Source organism: Sorex fumeus, unplaced genomic scaffold, assembly GCF_029834395.1.
Source record: "Sorex fumeus unplaced genomic scaffold, SorFum_2.1 ptg000164l, whole genome shotgun sequence".
Classification (NCBI taxonomy): domain Eukaryota; kingdom Metazoa; phylum Chordata; class Mammalia; order Eulipotyphla; family Soricidae; genus Sorex; species Sorex fumeus.
This window is the reverse complement of record NW_026606221.1, coordinates 831,888-854,728: the sequence shown is the minus strand read 5'-3', so window position 1 is coordinate 854,728 and position 22,841 is coordinate 831,888. Positions and strand designations below refer to the sequence as shown.

General features: G+C 50.8%; 1 protein-coding gene and 1 non-coding gene across 2 annotated transcripts in view; both read left to right on the top strand.

The window, feature by feature from the left end:
- The first annotated feature begins 1,969 nt into the window (after window positions 1–1,969).
- The window catches only part of SLC9C2 (solute carrier family 9 member C2 (putative)), a 49,234-nt gene continuing 28,362 nt past the window's right edge, over window positions 1,970–22,841 (top strand). Inside the window, exons 1-11 of the mRNA XM_056107400.1 lie at window positions 1,970–2,099; window positions 3,557–3,657; window positions 5,877–6,005; window positions 11,659–11,824; window positions 12,782–12,898; window positions 13,515–13,676; window positions 16,706–16,805; window positions 18,664–18,807; window positions 20,772–20,940; window positions 21,315–21,396; window positions 22,469–22,635. Coding sequence (XP_055963375.1) covers window positions 1,970–2,099; window positions 3,557–3,657; window positions 5,877–6,005; window positions 11,659–11,824; window positions 12,782–12,898; window positions 13,515–13,676; window positions 16,706–16,805; window positions 18,664–18,807; window positions 20,772–20,940; window positions 21,315–21,396; window positions 22,469–22,635 — 1,467 coding nt within the window. The remainder of the gene's footprint in view (window positions 2,100–3,556; window positions 3,658–5,876; window positions 6,006–11,658; window positions 11,825–12,781; window positions 12,899–13,514; window positions 13,677–16,705; window positions 16,806–18,663; window positions 18,808–20,771; window positions 20,941–21,314; window positions 21,397–22,468; window positions 22,636–22,841) is intronic.
- Window positions 2,804–2,910, top strand: LOC130016668 (U6 spliceosomal RNA). The gene has a single exon (XR_008791252.1). It is a non-coding gene; the product is annotated as a U6 spliceosomal RNA (small nuclear RNA).

Sequence of the window (22,841 nt, the reverse complement as noted above, 5' to 3'; positions counted from 1 at the left end):
GATACTCTGAGTAGCCCACACTCTTGCCGGGCTCCGAGAGGCATATATTTATATGTATTTCTCTATGATTTGTTTCCTGCTGTCTGAACCCCATCAGATATGGTGTAGTAATTGTGGAAAATGGGTAGGAAGTGTTTATAATGTGTTGCGTGGCCGCAAAGTGGCTGCATGGTTCAGAAAGCGGCCTGGAGCATGGTAGTGGTTGGGTAGTGGAGGTCAGTTGCCAGGGCTGGGTCCTTGGGGTGGGGAGGGCCTCGCCCGCCCCACAGCCTGGCATGGAGTCTGGTGGCATGGTTCTGGGAGCCTCATTTTATACTCCTGTCTGGAAGAAGCATCCTGAGTTCTGGAGGGTGGCTGATGAAGGTATTTTCTGGTGCCAGCAGGGTGTGGCTTCTGGGTGTGATCCCTGAGTCACTGGAGACTGGGGAAAGCAGGCAGAGGATTTCTCTTCCGGGGTCCCATTGAGTCCAGAGTTCAAGGTCATGAAGATCCGCATTATCTGGGTTCCGTGGGACTTCATTCATGCGTGAGGTTCAGCCTGAGTGTCCGGAGAGTGGCCTGGAGCGTGGTGGTGGTGGTTGCATAGTGGAGGTTGGCTTCTGGGGCTGGGTCCCTTGGGGTGGGGAGGACTCTCACCCACCCCACAGCTTGGAGCGGAGTCCCACCTAAAATTCCTATTTAGTTATCTTCGATATTTCGAGACCAGTCCCACCACCACTCAAACCTGCCGAAAATGCAATGCTAGACAGTGTGTTTTGTATTGCTTGTTATGGATCCCAAAGAGGAATTGAAAGAGCTATGCTTGGAATATCACGTTTCACTCAAACGAGAGAAAGAATCCGGAGTTCTGACATCCATCGACGATCAAGAATCAGGGACGCTGTCTTGTTTGCCAAGGTGTCAAAAATCAGATGGGCTGGTCACGTAATGAGATTTAAAGACGACCGCTGGACTAGAGCTGTTACCGACTGGATTCCACGGGACGTCAAAAGACCGCGTGGCCGCCCACCTACCAGATGGGCAGACTTCTTCGTCAAGATCATGAACGATCGGTTTGAGGCTCTTCGTGTTTCTAGAGCGAACAGACGCCATTGGGCTACACTAGCACGCGACAGGGACAAATGGAGACGTTACTGGTGCCCGCTCGAGCAAATTGACGATTAACGGGAAGTTAAGTGATTAAGTGATTGCTTGTTATGGAAACTATATAATGTCACGAAGCCGCTCTAGGGATTTTACACTTTTTTTTTTTTATTTTTGGGTCACACCTGGTGATGCACAGGGGTTGCTCCTGGCCCTGCACCCAGGAATTACTCCTGGCGGTGCTCAGGGGGCCACATGGGATGCTGGGAATCGAACCCAGGTCTGTCTCGTGCAAGGCAAATGCCCTACCTGCTGTGCTATTGCTCCAGCCCCCAGGATTCTAAGCTTTTAATAATTAGGGTCTGACGAGATCTCGGGTCCTGGATTCATTTGTGTGTCTCTGGATCGTGGCCTTGTGGGAGCTTATATAGATGGTGGCCAGATGTCGCATCATCTTGGAGTCCCTTTGGGACAGGGAAGTGGGGGAGGAGAAGGACCCACTCCTCCCCTGTCCTGTGAGGCTTGGAATTTTGCTGCCACTGCCACTTGGAGTTTATCACTGACTTCTAGAAAATGGCAGCCACTGGAGCTCCTAGAGGGTAGGAGGGGAGGGGAGGAACAGCACCTGCCCCCGTCCGGAGCAGCCCAGTGGAAACGGCCTATTGCAAAGTCTGGGGCCATCTCTGCAGCAAGTTGCTCGGGTCCGAGATTCGTTTGTGTGTCTCCAGATCGTGGCCATGTGGGAGCTGGAGTTTCTCGCTGACTTCTAGAAAATGGCCTCATCTTCCTTTCTTGTTTATTCCAACAGGTTTGTCTGGAGTTGTGAAGGCGGCTTCAGCCCTCGCACATGAATTCCTCAGGTGCCCCCACTTCGCCAGTGGCGACCATGTCTGCCCCCCACTTCTGGGGACAGAAAGATACCCACAGACCCGACCTGCTGTGTGGGCAGGCGGCCGACTACGTGGTGGACAGCATCTACTTCCCCATACTGATCTTTGTCATTTTGGCTTTTGGAGGTAGGTGCCAGGCGTCTGACCCACCTGCCCTCCACACCTTTGTCTGTGTTGGGTGTGGTGACAGCGACAGGCCAGAGCTAGGGGAGCGTGGGAGGAAAATGAGGTGTGCGTGAAGACCCAGAACCAACTTTGTCTCATAAGTTGTGACTGGCATGTCCCTTGCCCACCAGGGTAAGGCTTAGAAAAAGGCCTTGGCAAGGGCCGCCAGGTGCCCGTGACTCCCATGTGGGGGCCTGGGTCTGCCTCAGCAGGATCGGAGGGCATACCAGGACTACATGGACCCAAATCTCTGGGGTGAGGCCGACGGGAGGGAGCAAGGGTCGCCAGCAAAACCCAGAGCCAGGAGAAGTTTCACGAGTCAGGGTCTCCTCTGGAGTCAGTAAAGGTGACCCGTGCCGGTAAAGGGATATTCAAGAAGAGCTTCTCACATCACAGCTCCATGCGAGCCTCTGAGAGAAATTTCTAGCCCCTTCCGAGTTTTTTTTTTCTTTTTGGGTCCCACCCGGTGATGCTCAGGGGTTCCTCCTGGCTCTGCACTCAGGAATTACTCCTGGCGGTGTTTGGGGAACCCCATGGGATGCCGGGGACCAAACCCGGGTCAGCCGTGTGCAAGGCAAGTGCCCTCTCTGCTGTGCTATCGCTCTGGTCCCTCCTCCTTTCAAAACTATTTTTGGATGGGAAGTTGAGATGAAAATACCTAGAGAGTGCTCGCTTCGGCAGCACATATACTAAAATTGGAACGATACGGAGAAGATTAGCATGGCCCCTATGCAAGGATGACATGAAAATTCGTGAAACGCTCCGTATTTTTTTCTACACAGTGGAATACTATGCAGCTGTTATGAGAGAGGAAGTAATGAAATTTGTCAGAATTTGTCAGTGAAATGAGTCAGAACGAGAGAGAGAGAGAGACAGAGAAGGACTGCACTCATTTGCGGAGTATAAAACAACATAACATGAGGCTGACTCCTAAGGATAGTAGATACACGGGACAGGAAGATTGCTCCCTAGCTGGACGCCTGCCTCATGAGCCCAGGGGAGAAGGCAGCTGGAATAGAGAAGGGATCACTAAGAAAAAGATGGCTGGAGGAATCGGTCGGGATGGGAGATGTGTGCAGAAAGTAGATAAAGGACCAAACATGACAACCTCTCAGGGTCTGTATTGCAAACCATAATGCCCAAAAGCAGAGAGAGATTATGGGGAATCATGTCTGCCACGGAGGCAGGGGGAGGGTGGGAAAGGGGGGGTATGCCGGGGATATTGGTGGTGGGGAATGGGCACTGGTGGAGGGATGGGTGTTTGGTCATTGTGTGATTGTGACCCGAACATGAAAGCTTGTAACTGCATCTCACGGTGATTCAGTAAAATCAAAACAAATAAATAAAAGAGAAAGGAAATACCTAGAGAGAACAGAAACTTCTGAAACGGCATTCTCAGACATGTGTGTTTGTTTCAGGGATTCTGAAGGCATACTTAAGGAACTCGGAAGTGGCAGTCCTGTGTCTGCTCTCTCTGGCAGGACTGGCCTTAGGGCAGCTGGCCCACCATGTGGTTGAGGTAATGATTCTGTGAGAAATGTGAGAATTCCAGGGGAAAAAAAAAATGAGTGTCTCCACAGCCCCAACCCCACCCCTGCCCTGCATGCAGGGATTTATTTATTTATTTTTAGTGTGATCAGGGACTAAAAAAAAAATAATCCAAATGCTACTTAGCTTGTCTCACTGTCCTCCCATTATTCATCGATTTGCTCTAGCGGGCCCAGTAACATCTTCATTGTGAGACTTGTTGCTACTGTGTTTGGCATATCGAATACGTCACGGGGAGCTTGCCAGGCTCTGCCGTGTGGGAGAGAAACTCTCGGTAGCTTGCCAGGCTCTCCAAGAGGGGCGGAGGAATCGAACTTAGGTCGGCCAGGTCAGCTGCATGTGAGGCAAACCCCCTACCCGCTGTGCTATCGGTACTGAGCTTGATGACGTGAAAAGTCATACTGTGGAAACAGAATGAGAGAAACTGTCCTTGAAAGCGAGGAGACTTTCGTCATTGCCGGGTTCTTGGTCATCGGCCGCTAGAGCCTGGCTCTCACGTCCTTCCCCTGTGACTAGGTTGGTTCCTGGGCCAGAGCCCGCTTGAAGGAAAGACTGAGTGTCATGCGTTGCCCACAGGAGGCCAAGCTGGACCCCCAGCACTGCCAGTGTCCCTCATTGAGCATCACTAGAAGTGAATCCAAGCCCAGAGCCGGGTGTAGACCCTGAGCACTGCCAGGTGTCACCCCAAAGTCAGACAAAACATCTAGGCTGGTTTCTACACCCAAGTCCTAAAAATGCAATCCCAGCCACAGGAAGGACCGTTTACCTTCTAACTTCCGGGCGAGGAGACTGAGCGATCGCCACACGGGACAGAGTCAGGGTGCTGTGAGAGTCTTCATCTCACGAACACTGCAGTGGGATCCATAACCAGTGCTCACCGCTCATCTAGGTTATTTTTGTATTTTTATTTCCACAATGAAGACAGTGGTGGTATTTGCAGATTGGTAAAAGCCTCTGGGTTCTTGTGTCAACCAACTCTTCCTCATGCTCCCATCTGTGTACAGGGCTTCCTCATCAGTGCTCAGTGTTCATTTATTAACTTTTTTTTGGGGGGGGGGGTCACACCCGGTGATGCTCAGTGGTTCTTCTTGGCTCTGCACTCAGGAATCACTCCTGGTGGTGCTCGGGGGACCCTATGGGATGCCGGGGATCGAACCTGGCTGCGTGGAAGGCCAATGCCCTCCCCATTGAGATATCACCCCGGCCCCTATTAATTTCTTATTTGCTCTTCTGCGTGTGGTCTTCCTCACAGCAACCCCACGCATGAGGTCTTTTACTCCCATTTTACAGAGGAGGAAATGAAGCACAAACAGTGAAGTCGGGATGGGAGAGATAGTCCAGGGCTTAAAGCACTTGCCTTTGCATGTGTCTGACCCCAGTTCGATCCCTGGTACTGCCTAGGGTTCTCCCCAGCTGAACCACTGGGGGTCACTCCTGCATACAGAGCCAGGAGTAGCCCGTGAGCACTGCAGGGGGTGGCCCCAGAAGTTTAAGTAGCACTGTAGCACTGTCCTCCCGTTGGTCATCAATTTGCTCGAGCGTGCCCAGTAACGTCTCTCCATCATGAGACTTGTTGTTACTGTGTTTGGCATACTGAACGTCACGGGTAGCTTGCCAGGCTTTGCCGTGCAGGCGAGATACTCTCAGTAGCTTGCTGGGCTCTGTAATGAAAACTAAACGTTTAACGGAGCCCCGCCACGTTGGTGGGGGGAGGTGGTGGCCCCCCTGTCACTGCTGCGCCCAGCTTTGAGCTGTAGGCTTCCTTCCCTGGACTTAACAGTTCGCGCCACCATGTCTCTGTGTGGCTCACGGAAAGGGTTTGGAACCCTCGACAAAGGTCTCTGGAGCCACAGAACCTGTGTAAGGCTCCTCTAGGCCACGGGGGAGGAAGAGCCACCAGTCAAAGCTGACTGGGAGCCATCAGGAGCCGTTCAGAGTGGCCAGGGGGCAGGGGGCAGGCAGACCACGCTCACGCGCCCCATGACCTCCCAACTCCTCGGACCCACACTCCGTCGTAGCTCTTGACACCCCCTCAGGTCAGGTGGGCGGGCCTCAGAGTCGACGTCTCGTTTGGTGCAAGGCGGAATGGGGCGTAGAGTGTAGGTTGGTGGACGGGCAAACCCCCGTCCCCCAACTTCCAGGCTTCCCAAGTGACGGACACTGACTTCCTGTTTGCTTCTCCTGGTATAGGTTCACCAGGTTATCTACCCCCTTCTCTTGTCGTCCAGTTTCTCCCTGTTCTGCTACTTTGCCCCTTTAATTATCTTCCTGGCTGCTCTGAATGTGGACTTCCACTTCCTCAAGAATGTGCTGTGGCAGGTAAGGACCCGGTTAGGGACCCGTCACTGCTTTCCGATGCGCCCAGGCAGAGGGAAAGGGAATATTTTTCTGAGCAGCCCCCTGGCTAGGTGCTCAGTCACATGGAAATGGACAGGGGCCCAGGGGTCTCGTGAGAACCTGGGTTCCAAGCCCAGCTGTATGTGGAGACAACCTCAGCTTTTTATTTATTTATTCATTTATTCACAATCACAATCACAACCATCCTGTTGTTCGTCGATTGCCTCGAGCAGGCCCCAGTAACGTCTCTTCGTCCTAGCCTTGAGATTTTTTTAAAAAGTGCCATATTCAAGGTTCTTTCAGAGTTGGGAGAATGAGACCCTTCATTGTTACTGGTATTTGGCATATTGGGGACGCCACGGGGAGTTTGCCAGACTCTGCCGTGTGGGCAGGTTACATTTGGTAGCCTGCCAGGTTGTCCAAAGTAGGAATGAGATGATAAGATGTCGCGCGGCCGCAAATGTGGCCACGCACTTCCGGGAGCTGGGTTTTATAGTCTCTGAATCTTGGCCATTGATGGGATTACACGGCGTCAGGGGGCCAGTTGGTGGGTGTGACCCCCGCCTACTGGAATTTGGAATTCATTTATTATTTTTGCTTTTTGGGTCATAGTCAGTGATGCACAGGGGTTCCTCCTGGCTCTGCATTCAGGAATTATTCCTGGAGGTGCTCAGGAGGACCCTATGGGATGCTGGGAATCGAACCCAGGTTGGCCGCGTGCAAGGCAAATGTCCTATTCGGTGTGCTATCACTCCAGCCCCCCTGTCCCCCGCCCCCAGCCTTCTTTTAGTAACTGTGCTTCTCAGATTCTTTTACTTTTCTGTTCAAAAAGTGTTTTACTTTCTTCGTTTTTAGTCCATTATTTCCCCTGACAGTTTGAGTAAGGTATGCATTTTACTATAAGCTTTTCTGTTTCTCTCTCTCTCTCTCTCTCTCTCTCTCTCTGATTTTCTACATTTACAGCTTCCTATTTTCCGATCACTACTCTTAGCTTCATCCTGCTGATCTCGATCCAGACCTACGTGAATTTTATCATACTTTCTTCTTCTTTTTTTTTTTTTTTATTAATGTAGGGTCGGCCATGTTGGCCGCGTGTAAGGCGAACGCCCTACCCGCTGTGCTATCGCTCCAGCCCAGCAGAGCGGGTAGGGCGTTCGCCTTACAAGCGGCCAACATGGCCGACCCGAGTTCGATTCCTCCGCCCCTCTCGGAGAGCCCGGCAAGCTACCGAGAGTATTCGATATGCCAGACACAGTAACAACAAAGTCTCCAATGGAGACGTTACTGGGCCCGCTCGAGCAAATCGACGATCAACGGGAGGGCCTTTACCTTTACCTATTAATGTAGGAGTACTGCTATTTATTCAGCCACCGATGAGCTGATTGAATTGGGCATGAACTTCACCTTACTTTTTTTTTTCTTTTTCCATTTTTTATAATTTTATTTATTGAATCACCGTGAGATCAGTTACAAAGCTTTTGGGTCTAAGTCTCAGTCATACAATGAAACACCCGTCCCTTCACCAGTGCCCATTCTCCACCCCCAACAACCCCAGTATACCCCCATCCCACACCCTCCCCCTACCTGTGGGGCAGATGATTTCCACATTCCTCTCTCTCTACTTTGATCACATTCAATATTTTGGCACCAGACACACCATTATTATTTGGGATTTTATCCCAACACTCAGATCTGCTGAAAAGGCAACAGTAGACAATTTGTTTTCTACTGCTGGTTAAGAATAACATATGATGTTGCATGGCTGCAGTAGTGGCCGCGTGATTTTGAAATTCCGAAATTTTAACACTTAAATCTGGAGGGATTTCTGCCAAAACCTGCTGGGTTCCGAGATTTGCTCCTGAGTCTCTGGGATCATGGCCGTTAAGCAGCTTGATCAGCATACTTTCTTCTTTAACCAACGGTTACTTAGAAGTTATTTTAAGAGTCCCCCATAGAGACTTTTTAATCAGTACTTCTCTGATTGCAGAAAGTGCCCCTGCCTTACCAACTTGGAGATTTCTGGATGTTTTCTTTGCTGCCACCTAGATGATTAATTTCCCCAAATATCTGTGTTTGGTTTCCCTGAGTGTTTACTCTCTAGTTGCTGAGCATAGGGAATTGAATGTGTTTTGTAATTTATATTATCTCGGAGAGCCCGGCAAGCTACCGAGAGTATTCGATATGCTAAACACAGTAACAACAAAGTCTCCAATGGAGACGTTACTGGGCCCGCTCGAGCAAATCGACGATCAACGGGAGGGCCTTTACCTTTACCTTACTGATGGTGAAGTTCGGTCTTTTCTATTTTCGCCAATATTTGCCAATATTGTTAAGATCGGGCTGGAGCGATAGCACAGCGAGTAGGGTGTTTGCCTTGCACGTGGCCAACCCAAGTTCGATTCCTCCATCCTTATCGGAGAGCACAGCAAGCTACCGAGAGTATCCCACGCACATGGCAGAGCCTGGCAAGTTCCCCATGGGGTATATTCGATATGCCAAAAACAGCAACAACAAGTCTCACACTGGAGATGTTACTGGTGCCCACTCGAGCAACTTGATGAACAACCAGAGGACAGTGCTACAGTGCTAAGTTCAATATAACAGCCTTTCCTTATTATTGGAGGAGTTCTCATTTCCTCTTGCGATTCTGCCAGTTTTTACTACATGTAAGCAGACTGCCATTGAAGTTCCTGCCAGCATTTATATTCTTAGTTGTTTATTTAATTTTTATCCCACAGAACACTTTGGCCCTAAGTCACTTTCATTTGGTATTATTAATTACACCTCTTTTTTTTCTTTTTTTTTTTTATTAGTGAAACACCATGAGGTACAGTTATAGACTTATAAATTTTTTTGTGCTTGGGTTTCAGTTATACAATGATCAAGTACCCATCCCTCCACCAGTGCCCATCCTCCACCACCACGGGTCCCAGCATCCCTCCCACCCCCTATCCCCCCCTCCCACCCTGCCTCTGTGGCAGGGCATTCCCCCTTGTTCTCTCTCTCTTCTTTTGGGTACTGTGTTTTGCAAGAGAGGCATTGAGTGGCAATCATGTTTGGTCTATAGATTACTTTCAGCATGCTTCTCCCATCCTGGGAGGATCCTCTCAACACCCTTTATTTGGTGCTCCCTTCTTTATCTGAGCTGCCTTTTCACCTAGCACGTGTGGCTGGCCTCCAAGTCATGGAGCAAAATTCCTGGTACTATTCTCAGCCATTCCTGGGTGTTAGTCTCCCGTTTTGTTGCTTTATATCCCCCAGATGAATGCAATCTTTCTGTGTCTATCCCGCTCTTTCTGACTCATTTCGCTTAACATGATACTTTCCATGTAGTACCACTTGTATGTAAATTTCATAACTTCATCTTTTCTAACAGCTACATAGTACTCCATTGCATTACACCTCTTTCTTTTCCTTACTACTTTTCTGAGATGCTTTTTCTATCCTTTCACTTCTGAGGTTTTCTTATCCTTGTTTTGATGTCTTATTTTTTTAGTCTTTTTTTTTTAAATAAATATGTCGGGTTTTCCAGGCTGAAAATTTCTGATTAAAAAAAAAAGGGGGGGGGGCTGGAGTGATAGCACAGCAGGTAGGGTGTTTGTCTTGCATGTGGCCGACCCAGGTTCGATTCCCAGCATCCCATATGGTCCCCTCAGCACCGCCAGGAGTCATTCCTGAGTGCATGAGCCAGGAGTAACCCCTGTGCATGGCCGGGTGTCACCCAAAAAGCCAAAGAAAAAAAAACTTGCTTAGTATTTATTGTTAGTGGTCAAAAACTATGGCTTAAAGGTTTAGAGGACAAGCTTTGCATGGGGGAGGCCTGGGTTTGTTCCCTGGCACCCCACGGTCCCCTGAGCACTGAGCCAGGCGTGACCTTGAGAGTCTTATGAGCTGAGCTGAGAGTAGCCCGTGAGCTTCATTTTGGGTGTGGCACCCCAAAATGAAGATTTAGGAAGGCAATTATTATTTGATTTTAGGGGTCACGCAGTGCTGGGGGATGAGCCAGGCCTTGTCCAGCAGGTGCTCTGCCTCCAGGCCCAAAGGCCAAAAAGCGTTGCACCAGATTTGAGACACCAGCCTTTGAGGCTTGCCTGGAAAAAGAGTTCTCTGCTAATGTGCCGCATCGTGTGTTTGCTTTTGCCCAGACCTGGTGATTCTCAGAGGCTGCTCCTCCCTCGAGTTCCTGGCGGTGCTTGGCATAGCTGGGACTCCACTTGAACCCCAACCCTTAGGGCATCTCACTGGTTCCTCTCCCTATTTCTTGGAGGCAGACACCACTGACTGCCCTCTCCTTTACTTTATTCTAACAGAAATACGCTATTATTTTTTTAAAATTTTTGGTCTGTTAAGGTCGTGGGTCTGCTAGGAGAACACATTTCCCGCACCCCCAATGGATGTGGTAGCCCAGAAAGCATTTTGGCCAGTGAACTGTATACCAGCATTCCTAGAGCTCTGGAAACTGCAGGGAGGGGAGCAGTGAGCTGACAGGGGCCTTTGGCATTGGCATCGGCAACGCTGCCATTCAGATTCACTTAATCACTTAACTTCCCGTTAGTCGTCGATTTGCTCGAGCGGGCGCCAGTAACGTCTCCATTTGTCCGTTTGCCATTCAGATTCATCCTGAGGAAACCAGGTAAAGCTTTACACAGAAGCAGGACAGATTAGCATTTCATTTTTTTTTTCTTTTTGGGTCACACCCGGCAGTGTTCAGGGGTTCCTCCTGGCTCTGCACTCAGGAATTACTCCCGGCGGTGCTCGGGGGACCATGTGGGATGCTGGGAATCGAACCCGGGTCGGCTGTCTGCAAGGCAAACGCCCTCCCCGCTGTGCTATCACTCCAGCCCCGAGATTGGCATTTTATTCTTAGGGCATTCTTAGGGCAACCCCTGAGCACTGAGCCAGGCGTGACTTTGAGAGTCTTATGAGCTGAGCTGAGAGTAGCCTGTGAGCTTCATTTTGGATGTGGCACCCCAAAATGAAGATTTAGGAAGGCATTAAATGGTTGACAACCATTTAAGCTGGAATAGAGGCAAGAAAGACTGGCGAGGAGTCAGAGTGATAGTACCATGGGGAAGGTATTGGCCTTGCACACAGCAGACCTGGGTTTGATTCCTGGCTCTCATTTGGTCCCCAAAAAACCTCCAGGAGTGGGGCTGGAGCGATAGCACAGCTGGTAGGGCGTTTGCCTTGCACGCAGCCAACATGACCGACACAGGTTCGATTCCCAGCACCCCATGTGGTCCCCTGAGCACCGCCAGGAGCAATTCCTGAGTGCATGAGCCAGGAGTAACCCCTGAGCATCGCTGGGTGTGACCCAAAAAGCAAAAAAAAAAAAAAAAAAACCTCCAAGAGTGATCCCTGAGCACAGAACCAGGAGTGAGCCCAGAGCACTACTGGATGTGGCCCTAAACCAAAAAAAACAACAAAACAAAAAACATCAAAAAAGAAAAAGATTGGTGAATCCATCTTTTAATGGGAAGGTAGATTTGTTAGAAGGGATGGTTTCTTTGAGGCAAGTCAACCAAAGTACGTTTCCAGGTTATCTCTCAGAGGAATTGCTTTTGAAAGCTGTATAACCAGATCCGAGAGTGAGGGCGTTAAGTAACCAACTTTGTGCTATGAATCGGTTTTACAGGTCTTGCTGGTTGGGTTGATCAGTTTCCTCACATCGTTCACCATCCTTTTCACCGTGGTGATAAAATACAATAAAGAATTGTGGAATACGCAGTCTTCCATACTCTTTAGCGTGGTGCTAAGCATTACAGACCCGATGCTTTCCGTGAAGGCGCTGAAAAATATTGGTATGTCAGATTTACTATCCTATCCTATATGATTCAGTTGTTTTTTGTAGTTGCCTTGCTTAAAAATATTTTTAATGCGTTCGTTTTTAAATTTCAACTGTTTTAATTAATTAACTTTTTGAAAAGGGAATAGAGGGCTGGATAGGATAGACTGATTAAGGCACTTATTTTTGCATGTAGCTGATCCTGGTCTGGTCCCTGGCACTTGTGGAAATGACTGGGTCCACCCTTGCAGTGGTTCAGTGGAGGAAATTGAATTTGGGGTCTTCTGCATGCTTTTTTTTTCCTTTTTGGGTCACATCCGGTGATGCACCGGGGTTACTCCTGGCTCATGCACTCAGGAATCACTCCTGGCGGTGCTCTGGGGACCATAGTGGGTGCTGGGAATTGAATCCAGGTTGGTCGCGTGCAAGGCAAACACTCTACCCGCTGTGCTATCGCTCCAGCCCCTGCATGCTACCTTTGAGCTATCTACTTTTTTTTCCCCTGAGGCTCGCGATTTCATGTTCACTCACACTGACCACAGGGTCCCGAGAAGTCTTTACTTATTTATTTATTTTTATATTGTTTTGAAGTAGGTAGAGAAGGGGCAATGTGGAGAATTAAAAGACAGCTAGGGGCTGGAGCGATAGCACAGCGAGTTGGACGTTTGCCTTGCACGCGGCCGATCGGGGTTCGATTCCCAGCATCCCATATGGTCCCCCGAGCACTGCCAGAGTGATTTCTGAGTGCAGAGCCGGGAGGAACCCCTGTGCATTGCCAGGTGTGACTCAAAAAGCCAAAAATAAAATAAAAAAGGACATTGATGGTGAATGTCTGCAGCCCCAGCTGTGGACACCTTCACCCTCCCCGCCCCCCCACCCTCAACTTGTTCTTTCTGTGCATTGTGGTTCCTGGACTCGTGCCTCCTTTTCTTGGTGAACCGCGTTAAATTATATTTCATATTTCCTTCTTCAGGTAATTCCAAGACACACATGGATACCATTTCAGCAGAATCGCTGGTCATGTGTGGCCTCGTCACCATTTTACTTGGGAATTTCCGGAGCAATATACCTAACTTATCTGTGCTGAGAGGTCAGAGCATTCGTTCTCCGCCGGATTCCGAGTCGCTTGGATATAGGGCATTTCCTTTCAGAGCGAGAGGGAGATGTGTCACAGTCGTCGCATCTCTCCCTGGCGCACTAAAATAGCTTCCCGAGGGGCAAGGATAAAGTGGCTGTCTGTGTCCTTGGAGTCACGGGGGCAACATGCCTCAGGCATCTCACTTCATGCCCATGGACATCCTGGCAGTGGGGTCTCCTGGGGCCCTTTGTCCCTGCTTTACCAGGGCTAGAAAAGTGGCCATGGTGGGTGGCTGGTGGGAGACAGTACCCGGATGTGGTGCTTGGCCCTGCCCTAGTCTGCAAGTGGATTGAGTGGATCTAGTTTCTCTGGTGGTCCCGCACTCTCTACTGCCCCCACCTGGCCCCTCTGACGCTGCGGTCCCTGAACAAGCGAACTCCGAGTGGAGCATGTAGATGACCCACTGGCCTCTGGCCTTTGGCCACTCTTTCCCGCCAGGGAATCCCACACCTGGCAAAGGACCCGATCCCTGAGCACAATGCCAAGGGCAGGCGTCTGTGGGCAGATCCCAGAGTCACTAGTGGCAGAACCCTCAGCTGCACTGCCTGCTCCCCCCTTCTCCCTGCAGAGTCCCACGTCCTCATCTCTCTCTTCATGAGCATCCTAGGCAGCATAGCGTGTGGACTTTGGGCCCTGAAAGTCATCAAGTTCATCCTCATGCATCACTTCAGCAACACGCTGACGACCATCATTCTCCTCTTCTCCATGGTCTATATGACTTTCTATGCAGGTAAGGCCCCAGAGACGTCCCTAAAGGACACCAAAACATGCCATCCCCAAGATACACGTATGAAAAGTGTGTTTTCTTTTTTTTTCTTTTCTTCTTTGGTTTTTGGATCACACCCGGTGATGCTCAGGGGTTACTCCTGGCTCTGCACTAAGGAATTACTCATGGCAGTGCTCAGGGGACCCTATGGGATGCTGGGAATTAAACCTGGGTTGGCCGCGTGCAAGGCAAACGCCCTACCCGCTGTGCTATTGCTCCAAGTGTATTTTCTGACAAGTGTATTTTCCTTGGACGTTTTCCAGCTCAGCTGCCTTTAATTCAGTGGGCACCCCAGGGAGGGGACAGGACTGCGTTCTGGGGGGGGGGGGCGGAAGCTCTGTCTGGCCCCTTCCTCATATGCCCCATCCCCCTATCCGCAGTCCTTCCCCTCTGCCGTGTCCAGTGGCTCTAAAGCTCCCTGGCCCAGGACTGCTGGTCTGTATGCCCACCACACTTCCCTCATCATCGGCAGGGGCCCCGCCCACCCTGACACATTTGTCAAGAGCCCCGAGTCATGGAGAAAACATCAGTTGCCAGTTATCACAGTGCTGGCTTTGGGTGGCCATCAGTCTGACCCACCCACTGGCCCTAAAGAGATGAGCAGGGCCCAGATTCTCCAATTGAATCCCCAGATGGATTTGTGCCATGCAGAGATGTCTCTGGAACCCAATAATTAACAATCTAGAAATTCACATTCACAATCGTGGCCATGCGAGCTCTCATTCAAAATGAGCAATGGAAAATAAATTATTAACAATTGTCACAATGGAGACGTTACTGGGCCTGCTCGAGCAAATTGATGAACAATGGGAGGACAGTGACAGTGACAGTGACAGTGTCTGCCCCTGGCAGGTAGGCTTAAGTGGCGGGGGGGAATTTTCAAGCACAACATAATGCCCAAAAGTAGAGAGAGGATTGGGGGAACTGTCTGCCATGGAGGCAGGGTGAGGACTGGGGATATGGGTGGTGGAGAATGTGTCTGGTGGAGGGATGGGTGTTCTATCGTTGTATGGCTGAATCTCAAACGGGAAAGCTTTGGGGCTGGAGCAATAGCACAGTGGGTAGGGCGTTTGCCTTGTGCGCGGCTGACTTGGGTTCAATTCCCAGCATCCCATAGGGTCCCCCAAACACCGCCAGGAGTAATTCCTGAGTGCGCGAGCCAGGAGTAAACCCTGTGCAATGCCGGGTGTGACCCAAAAAGCAAACAAACAAACAAAAAACCAAAAAAAACCAAAAATCCATGAACGCTTTGTAATTCTATCTCACGGTGATACAATTAAAAAAAATGTAATGTGGAGTTCATGCCCAATCCAGTCAGCTTAATCAATGGCTGAACAAATAGCAGGACTCCCAAATTCGTCGATTGCCTCGAGCAGGCCCCAGTAACGTCTCCTTCTTCCTAGCCCTGAGATTTTTAAGAAAGTGCCATATTCAAGGCTCTTTAGGAGAATGAGACCCATCATTGGTACTGGGTTTTGGCATATTGGGTACGCCACGGGGAGTTTGCCAGACTCTGCCTTGTGGGCAGGTTACATTTGGTAGCCTGCCAGGTTGTCCAAAGTAGGAATGAGATGATAAAATGTCGCGCGGCCGCAAATGTGGCCATGCACTTCCGGGAGCTGGGTTTGATAGTCTCTGAGTCTACATTATTTTTTTTTTAAAAAAAGAAGATGAGCAGGAGCCCGAGGAGTGCTCCCAGGTACCACGAATCCTCCTGCCCCCCACTGTTTCCTCCCCTAGTTCCCTCCTCCCCCGGCCGCCCAGTTCAGTGATTTATTAAAAGCTAGTTCTGCAGGGGCGTCTCAGCACTCTGCAGCCTGAGCCTGGCATCATCATGTGTCTGCATGCTTCCGGGAGGGCCAGGGCTGAGACACGCTCTCAGAGCCATGTGGGATCCCCGAGAACATTCTGGCCTCGGCCTTCAGGGCCAGAGTTTTCCCCCCGGCTGTCAATTACGCGGCATTGTGTCGTCATGTGATCCCATGGGTGGGGAGACAGCTCCATGCTCAGACCAGAGTGTCATCCCTGGCCCCTCGCTGCTCCCCGCCCCACACCTCTGGGCCTGAGCACAGAACCGTGCCGTCAGGTTGGCTGTTAGTCCCAGGGCACTTCAGGCTTCCAGGCCTCCTGACTTGATGGACGTTCTGTTCCATGGCTGCAGCCGGATGCCCTCTGCTCACTTCCTGTTAGCTCCCCTGGCAAAAGGGCCGGAGCACCATCGCCTGAGCTCCTGGCAGGCTCTCTGTCAGCCTAGAAGTGCTGAAAGGTTTTCCGTAAAGCTCATAAGATTTCCGTGGCTTGTCAACGTTACATGGTGTCCACTAGTCAGCATCTCCCCAGGGGACATTTATTCCAGCATCGTCCAAGGCCAGGCAAGGGCCACAGCTGATAAATTGAGCATTTATTATAGGGCTGGAGCGATAGCACAGTGGTAGGGCGTTTGCCTTGCACGCAGCCAACATGGCCGACCCGAGTTCGATTCCCCTGTCCCTCTCGGAGAGCCCAGCAAGCTACCGAGAGTATCTCGCCCGCACGGCAGAGCCCGGCAAGCTACCGAGAGTATTCAATATGCCAAACACAGTAACAACAAAGTCTCCAATGGAGACGTTACTGGGCCCGCTCGAGCAAATCGACGAACAATGGGAGAGCCTTTACCTTTTATTATAGGCCTGTGTGACTTCCAGGCCCTTCCCGGAAACACGTGCCCACCTCTGACTACTTGGATTTGACCTTAATGTTCCTTTCCAAAGAAATACTGGGGCTGAAGCGATACTTGCAGCAGGCAGGCGTGTGCCTTGCGTGCGGCCTACCGGGGTTCGATCCCCGGCACCCTCTATGGTCCCTGGATCCCACCAGGACTAACGCCCGAGCATCGCTGGGTGTGACCCAAAACCAAAAAGGAAAAACAGAAAAGTATTCTGAAATCTATAAATACTCAAAATAAAGTACATCAGGTGCTTGGTTGAAGGCAGTTCTGTTCTTTCCCTCCCCAGTGGAACTCCTGGGAATGTCCGGCGTGGTGGCTGTAATGACAATTGGACTGAAACTGGACTCCTTATGCTTTAAACCAAATATGGAGTTGATAATCACCAGGTGAGCCGCCTCGGGTGTGTTGGGAATAGCTCCCGAAGAAGTGGAATGTGACTCAGGTTCCCCTCCATAACAGACATCAGGCATGAATATTATTGGTCTCGGGAATCATCGTCAGTGGCTCGGGGGCGGGGGGTCCCCCATGCTTTTCATCAGCACCTCTTCGATCACAGTTGACTTTGGGCAGTGCAAAGTATAAAACAGTCTTTCTCCCCAGTATTATTATTATTTTTTCTTTTGGGTCACACCCGGTGATGCTCAAGGGTTCCTCCTGGCTCTGTGCTCAGGAATCACTCCTGGCGGTGCTCGGGGGACCCTATGGGATGCTGGGAATCGAACCCGGGTCGGCCGCGTGCAAGGCAAATGCCCTCCGCGCTGTGCTATCTCTCCGGCCCCCTCCCCATTATTATTTTGTGACATCACTGAGTGGCAGTGCTCTGATTGGGGAAGAACTGGGTTTGGGGAAGAACGCCTGCACCCCCAGCCAAGACCATACACACACACACGCACACACACACACACACACACACATGCACACTTGGACACGCAATGGCAGTGCACAGAACTGGAACTGTGTGTGCTCAGACTCAGAAACCAGCCTAGCACACGTTTCCGGAAAGGGCCTGGAAGTCACACAAGCCTATTCACAGTCACGGTCCTCCCGTTATTCATCGATTTGCTCAAGCGGGCCCAGTAACGTCTCCATCGTGAGATTTGTTGTTACTGTGTTTGGCATATCGAATACATCACGGGGAGCTTGCCAGGCTTTGCCGTGCGGGCGAGATGCTCTCGGTAGCTTACTGGGCTCTCTGAGAGGGGCGGAGGAATCGAAACCGGCTCGGCCGGGCTGCCTGTGTGCAAGCCTAACGCCCTACCGCTGTGCTATCGCTCCAGTCCACGGGCCTATTATAAATGCTCAATTTATCAGCTGCGGCCCTTGCCTGGCCTTGGACGATGCTGGAGTAAGTGTCCCCTAGGGGAGATGCTGGCTAGTGGACACCATGTAACGTTGACAAGCCACGGAAATCTCATGAGTTTTATGGAAAACCCTTCGGCACTCCTTCGTTCCCAGTCCCCACTACCAACACCTCGTGGTTGTTCCATGCAAAAGTCCCCCCATCAGGGGCAGTTGGATGCCAAACTGAATATGATGAGCTGGGAGTCTGACTTTTTCCCATGAAGATTTAATCCTGCAGACTCGTTTTGTATGACACGGGGGCTGTGTCCTCCCCCCACCCTCCAGAACCAAGGGTTTTGGGTGCGAATCACAATAAGAAGCCCCCGACAGGGAGGGTGGGTGCCTCCCCACTGAGTTCCAGCAGCCCATTTTTTTTTGTTTTGTTGTTGTTGTTTTTTTTTGGGGGGGTCTTACACGGCAGTGCTCAGTCCTGGCTCTGCACTCAGGGATCACTCCTGGAGGGACTTGAGAATCGTGGGATGCCAAGGATCAAAGTCAGAACCTTGACAAAGTCTTACTAGTGTTCTGGGTGTTTAAATATTTTCCTCATGAAACCTGTAGCACCATAGCAGTGTCCTGCTATTCATCGATTTGCTCGAGCGGGCCCAGTAACGTCTCCATGGTGAGACTTGTTGTTACTGTGTCTGGCACATCGAATACGTCACGGGGAGCTTGCCAGGCTTTGCCATGCGGGCGAGATACTCTCGGTAGCTTGCCGGACTCTGCGAGAGGGGTGGAGGAGTCGAACTCTGGTTGGCCATGTTGGCTGCGTGCAAGGCAAATGCCCTACCACTGTGCTATCGCTCCAGCCCCCAGCAGCCCGCTTTGTTGCGAATTGAGCCTCTGCAGAGACAGAGGAGGCCAACGCGTGATTTCAAAAGCAGTTTCCTTCCATCCCTCCAGGTTCCTGATGATATTTACTTGTGCGTACCAACATTTGATATACACCTTCTTTGGCATTGTAGTCGGATGTGGAGAAGTCACGTACCTAGAACTTTATGTTCTAGTGTTCATCTTCATCTTATTCGCAACAGTGAATTTTGCCAGGTAAGAACGGCGTGTTAAAGTCAGGGTCAGGAGGAGTTGGAGAGCTGAGGGGTTCAGGTGGAAGAGTCCGTTGAAAGAGCCTGGAAATCTGTTCCGCTCTTGCCAAAGTCAGACAAGAGTGTTTGCCAGGCTGGGGCAATGTCCATTTGCTCCCTCAGATCCTATCTGTGGAAAGGAGGGGGCAGAACAAGAGGGTTCCACAGGAGCTTAACAGAGCTCACACTCACGGGCCTGAGAGCCCCAAATTCAGGAAGGCAAAAGTGTGTTTACCTGGGAATGAAGAATTTCGCACTGAAAGTACGCCATCGTTGGTTGTCTGGCAGGAAAAGGGTTCAGTTACTTGAATGGCTTAAAAATAATAATGGAGGCTGGAGCGATAGCACAGAGGAGATGGTGTTTGCCTTGCATGTGGCCAACCCAAGTTTGATTCCCAGAATCCCATAGTATCCCCTAAGCACCGCCAGGAGTAATTCCTGAGTGCGGAGTCAGGAGTAACCCTTGTGCATCGCTAGGTGTGTCCAAAAAGCAAAAACATCATCATCATCATCATAGGGACCCAGCCCCAGCAGCCAACCTCTACTACCCAACAGCCATCACGCTCCAGACCGCTCTCCACACGCTTGGGCTGAGCCTCACATATGAGTGAACATATTCCTGGATTGCGAGGCCGCTTTTGCGGTCGCATGACACATCACAAGACACCCCTACCCATTTTCCATAATTACCATACCATATTTGATGGGGTTCAGACAGTAGGCAACAAAGCATAGAGGGAAATATATATCTATGTATATATATGTGTATATATATATATATATGTATCAAAGAGCCTGGCAAGCTACCGAGAGTCTCTCGCCCACATGGCAAAGCCTGGCAAGCTACCCGTGACGTATTCAATATGCCAAACACAGTAACAACAAAGTCTCCAATGGAGATGTTACTGGGCCCGCTCAAGCAAATCGATGAACAATGGGAGGACAGTGACAGTGATATATATATATGTCTCTCAGAGAACCTGGCAAGTTATGAGAGCATCCTGCCCGTTACGAGAGCCTGGCAAGCTACCTGTGGCATATTCGATATGCCAAAAACAGTAACAATAACGGGTCTCATTCCCCTGACCCTGAAAGAGCCTCCAATCGTTGGGAAAGACGAGTAAGGAGAGGATGCTAAAATCCCAGGCTGGGAGGAATGGAGACGTTATTGACGCCCTCTTGAGTAAATCGATGTACAATGAGATAACAGTGATACAGTGATACAGTGAAGAATAATAATTGTTTTGGACCCAGTCTATGACTCTCTGTCCCAGGTGAAGGGACAGGTACTAAAGTGTCTGTGGTGTTGGAGGATCCTCCCAGGATGAGAGATGCGTGCTGAGAGTAGACTCTAGACTGAACATGATGGCCACTCAATGCCTCTTTTGCAAACCACAGCACCCAAAAGGAGAGAGAGAACAAGGGGGAATGCCCTGCCACAGAGGCAGTGTGGGATGGGGGGAAAGATGGAATGGGAGGGATACTGGGATCCGTGGTGGTGGAGAATGGGCACTTGTGGAGGGATGAGTATTTGATCACTGTATAACTGAAACCCAAGCACAAAAAATTGTAAATCTACAACTGTACCTCATGGTGTTTCACTAATAAAAATCTAAATTAAAAAAATTTAAAAAATAAAATTAAATAAAAAAAATAAAATTGGACTCAATTGGAAAAAATAAATAAATAGAATGTCTGTGGTGTCTCCCCACACCCTTTTGGAAAAAAATGGCTTCACAGATGTCACCTTGCCAAGCTTTTCACTGCATGGCATCCCTGAATCTGGATCCAGGAAATGGGCGCGGCTTGCTCATAATAGGTTGGGTACCACCAGCCCAGATGGGCCCCAGCCTCTCTGATCATCCCCCGGGTCGCCCAGCTGCCCTAAGAGAGACAGAGCGGCCCCAGCCAGGGATCTTCTCTCCTCAGGCTGTTCACGGTGGTGCTGGTGAGTCCGATCCTGGGTCATCTGAGCCATGAGTATAACTGGAAGTGGGCGATGGTGATTGCGTGGTCTGGGGCCAGAGGGGCTATCAACCTGCTGCTGGCACCTGACGCCTACAACCTGTCTGAAGAGAAAGTAAACCAACCACAGAAGGTAGGACATCCTGTCCCATGGCCTTGTGCATTGTCCCACTCACTGGACACGGAGCGTGCTTGCCTGGCACTGAGCTCCCAGAGGGAAAGTCGGCTGCCAGTGGGACTCACCTGGAACCGTTCTTCTCCCCTGTCCTGGTCTCTCCCAGAAGCCACACATCCCCCACCCCCACACACCTCTAACAAAATCCAGGTGGAGAACGAACACCTGTTTCTGCACATCCGATTCACGTGGTGTCCACAAAGTCCATTCTGCATCTTTGGGTTGAGAGAGAATCCTGGCGGGAGGTAACTGCATGCTCAGGAGAGGTGAGGTCTCCTGCACGCTCAGGAGAGCGGCTCCTCGGCTGATTCTGTGTGTGTCCCGTGTTGCAGTTCGTATTTTACATACAAGTCCTGACGCTGCTGACGATGGGAATCAACGCCTCCATGACCATCTACTTGGCCAGGTTGTTAGGTAAAGTGGCTCGTGGGGTGTCCAGTAACAGGGCAGAGTGAGGCTGAGCGCAGAGACGTTCCTGGGGGAGCCCAGGAAGGGGTTTCGGATCGGCTCGTTCTTGACGGGCTTGAGTTGGGACAGTGGACCGGCTCCACTCCCCAGGGTCACCCAGGGGCCTTGAGCTTTTCTCTCCACCTTTCGAGGTGCCCCGTCCAGAGAACCAATTAGAAGGGAGCACTTGATAAAGGGCCACTTCCCAGGACAATCTGAATATCTTGGTGTGGGGTGGAGCCCAAGACATGGACAGTTCCCCCAACTGCCCTTCAGCCTGAAGGAGACACTTTTTCTATACTCTGGGCAATACTGATGGGGAGCCTTGAAGTCGCATGTCTCCGGCCTCCGCGCCCCTCCCCCACCCAAAATTGGTATATTTGGTGTTCTTCGAGGGGAGGGGCCTGGGAGCTAAAAAAAAAAAAACAATATAAATCAGCCGTGATGTTCCCAGACCAAACGGTAACTTGCCAAGTTCACCTGAATGGAACCCTCTTGGATGTGAATCTCCCCGCATGAGCAGTTACAGCACCCCCCAAAAAAGAGGGGACCCTATGGGACGCTGTGCTATTGCTCCAGCCCTTCCCAGTCTTCAAGACGAGGTTAGAGGCAGAACTCAAAGGTGTTTGCACTGAGACAGCAGAGATGGGCTGGGGACTCCCCTCTTGGTGCAGTTACAGCAACCCCCCAAAAAAGAAAAGAAGCTTCTGAAAGAATCTGGAGAGAGAGACATAAAGAGGGAGAAAGAGGGAGAGAAAGAGGGAGTGAGAGAGAGGGAGGGAGAGAGGGAGAGAGAGAGGGAGAGAGAGGGAGGGAGAGAGAGGAAGGGAGAGAGGGAGGGAGAAAGAGAGGGAGGTGGAACATGTTGCGTGTTCTTGGGTTATTGCATGTAACCAAGTTGAGCTCCACAGCCAGAAGGGAGCCGAGTGTGGCAATTTCCTGCTGGTTTTGAAGCCAAGGTCCCACCAGCTGGCCCTGGCTGGGGTCTGGCCTGCGGGGGTCCCTGCCCCCGGTGAAGGCCCGTCTCCCTGGCCCACAGGCCTCTGCACCATCTCCCTCCCGAGGCGTATGGCCATCCAGAGCATCGTGAGGCACATCCAGGAGATAATAGAAAACACGATCACTTTAAGTAAGACAGAGAAGATTTTGACCAACGTGGACTGGGCCCTCGTGGAAGAGAAGACGAAGATCGAGTATGACATTCCCGTAAGTCGGTCCCTGGCCGCGGCGTCTCCCCACCTTGGCCTCGTTCGTTCTGAACTCACAGCTGCTGCTGCTGCTGCTGCTTAAACATCCGAGAGTTGGAGCTGGAGCGATAGCACAGGGGGTAGGGCGTTTGCCCTGCACGCGGCTGACCCGGGTTCGATTCCCAGCATCCCATAGGGTCCCCTGAGCACTGCCGGGAGTAACTC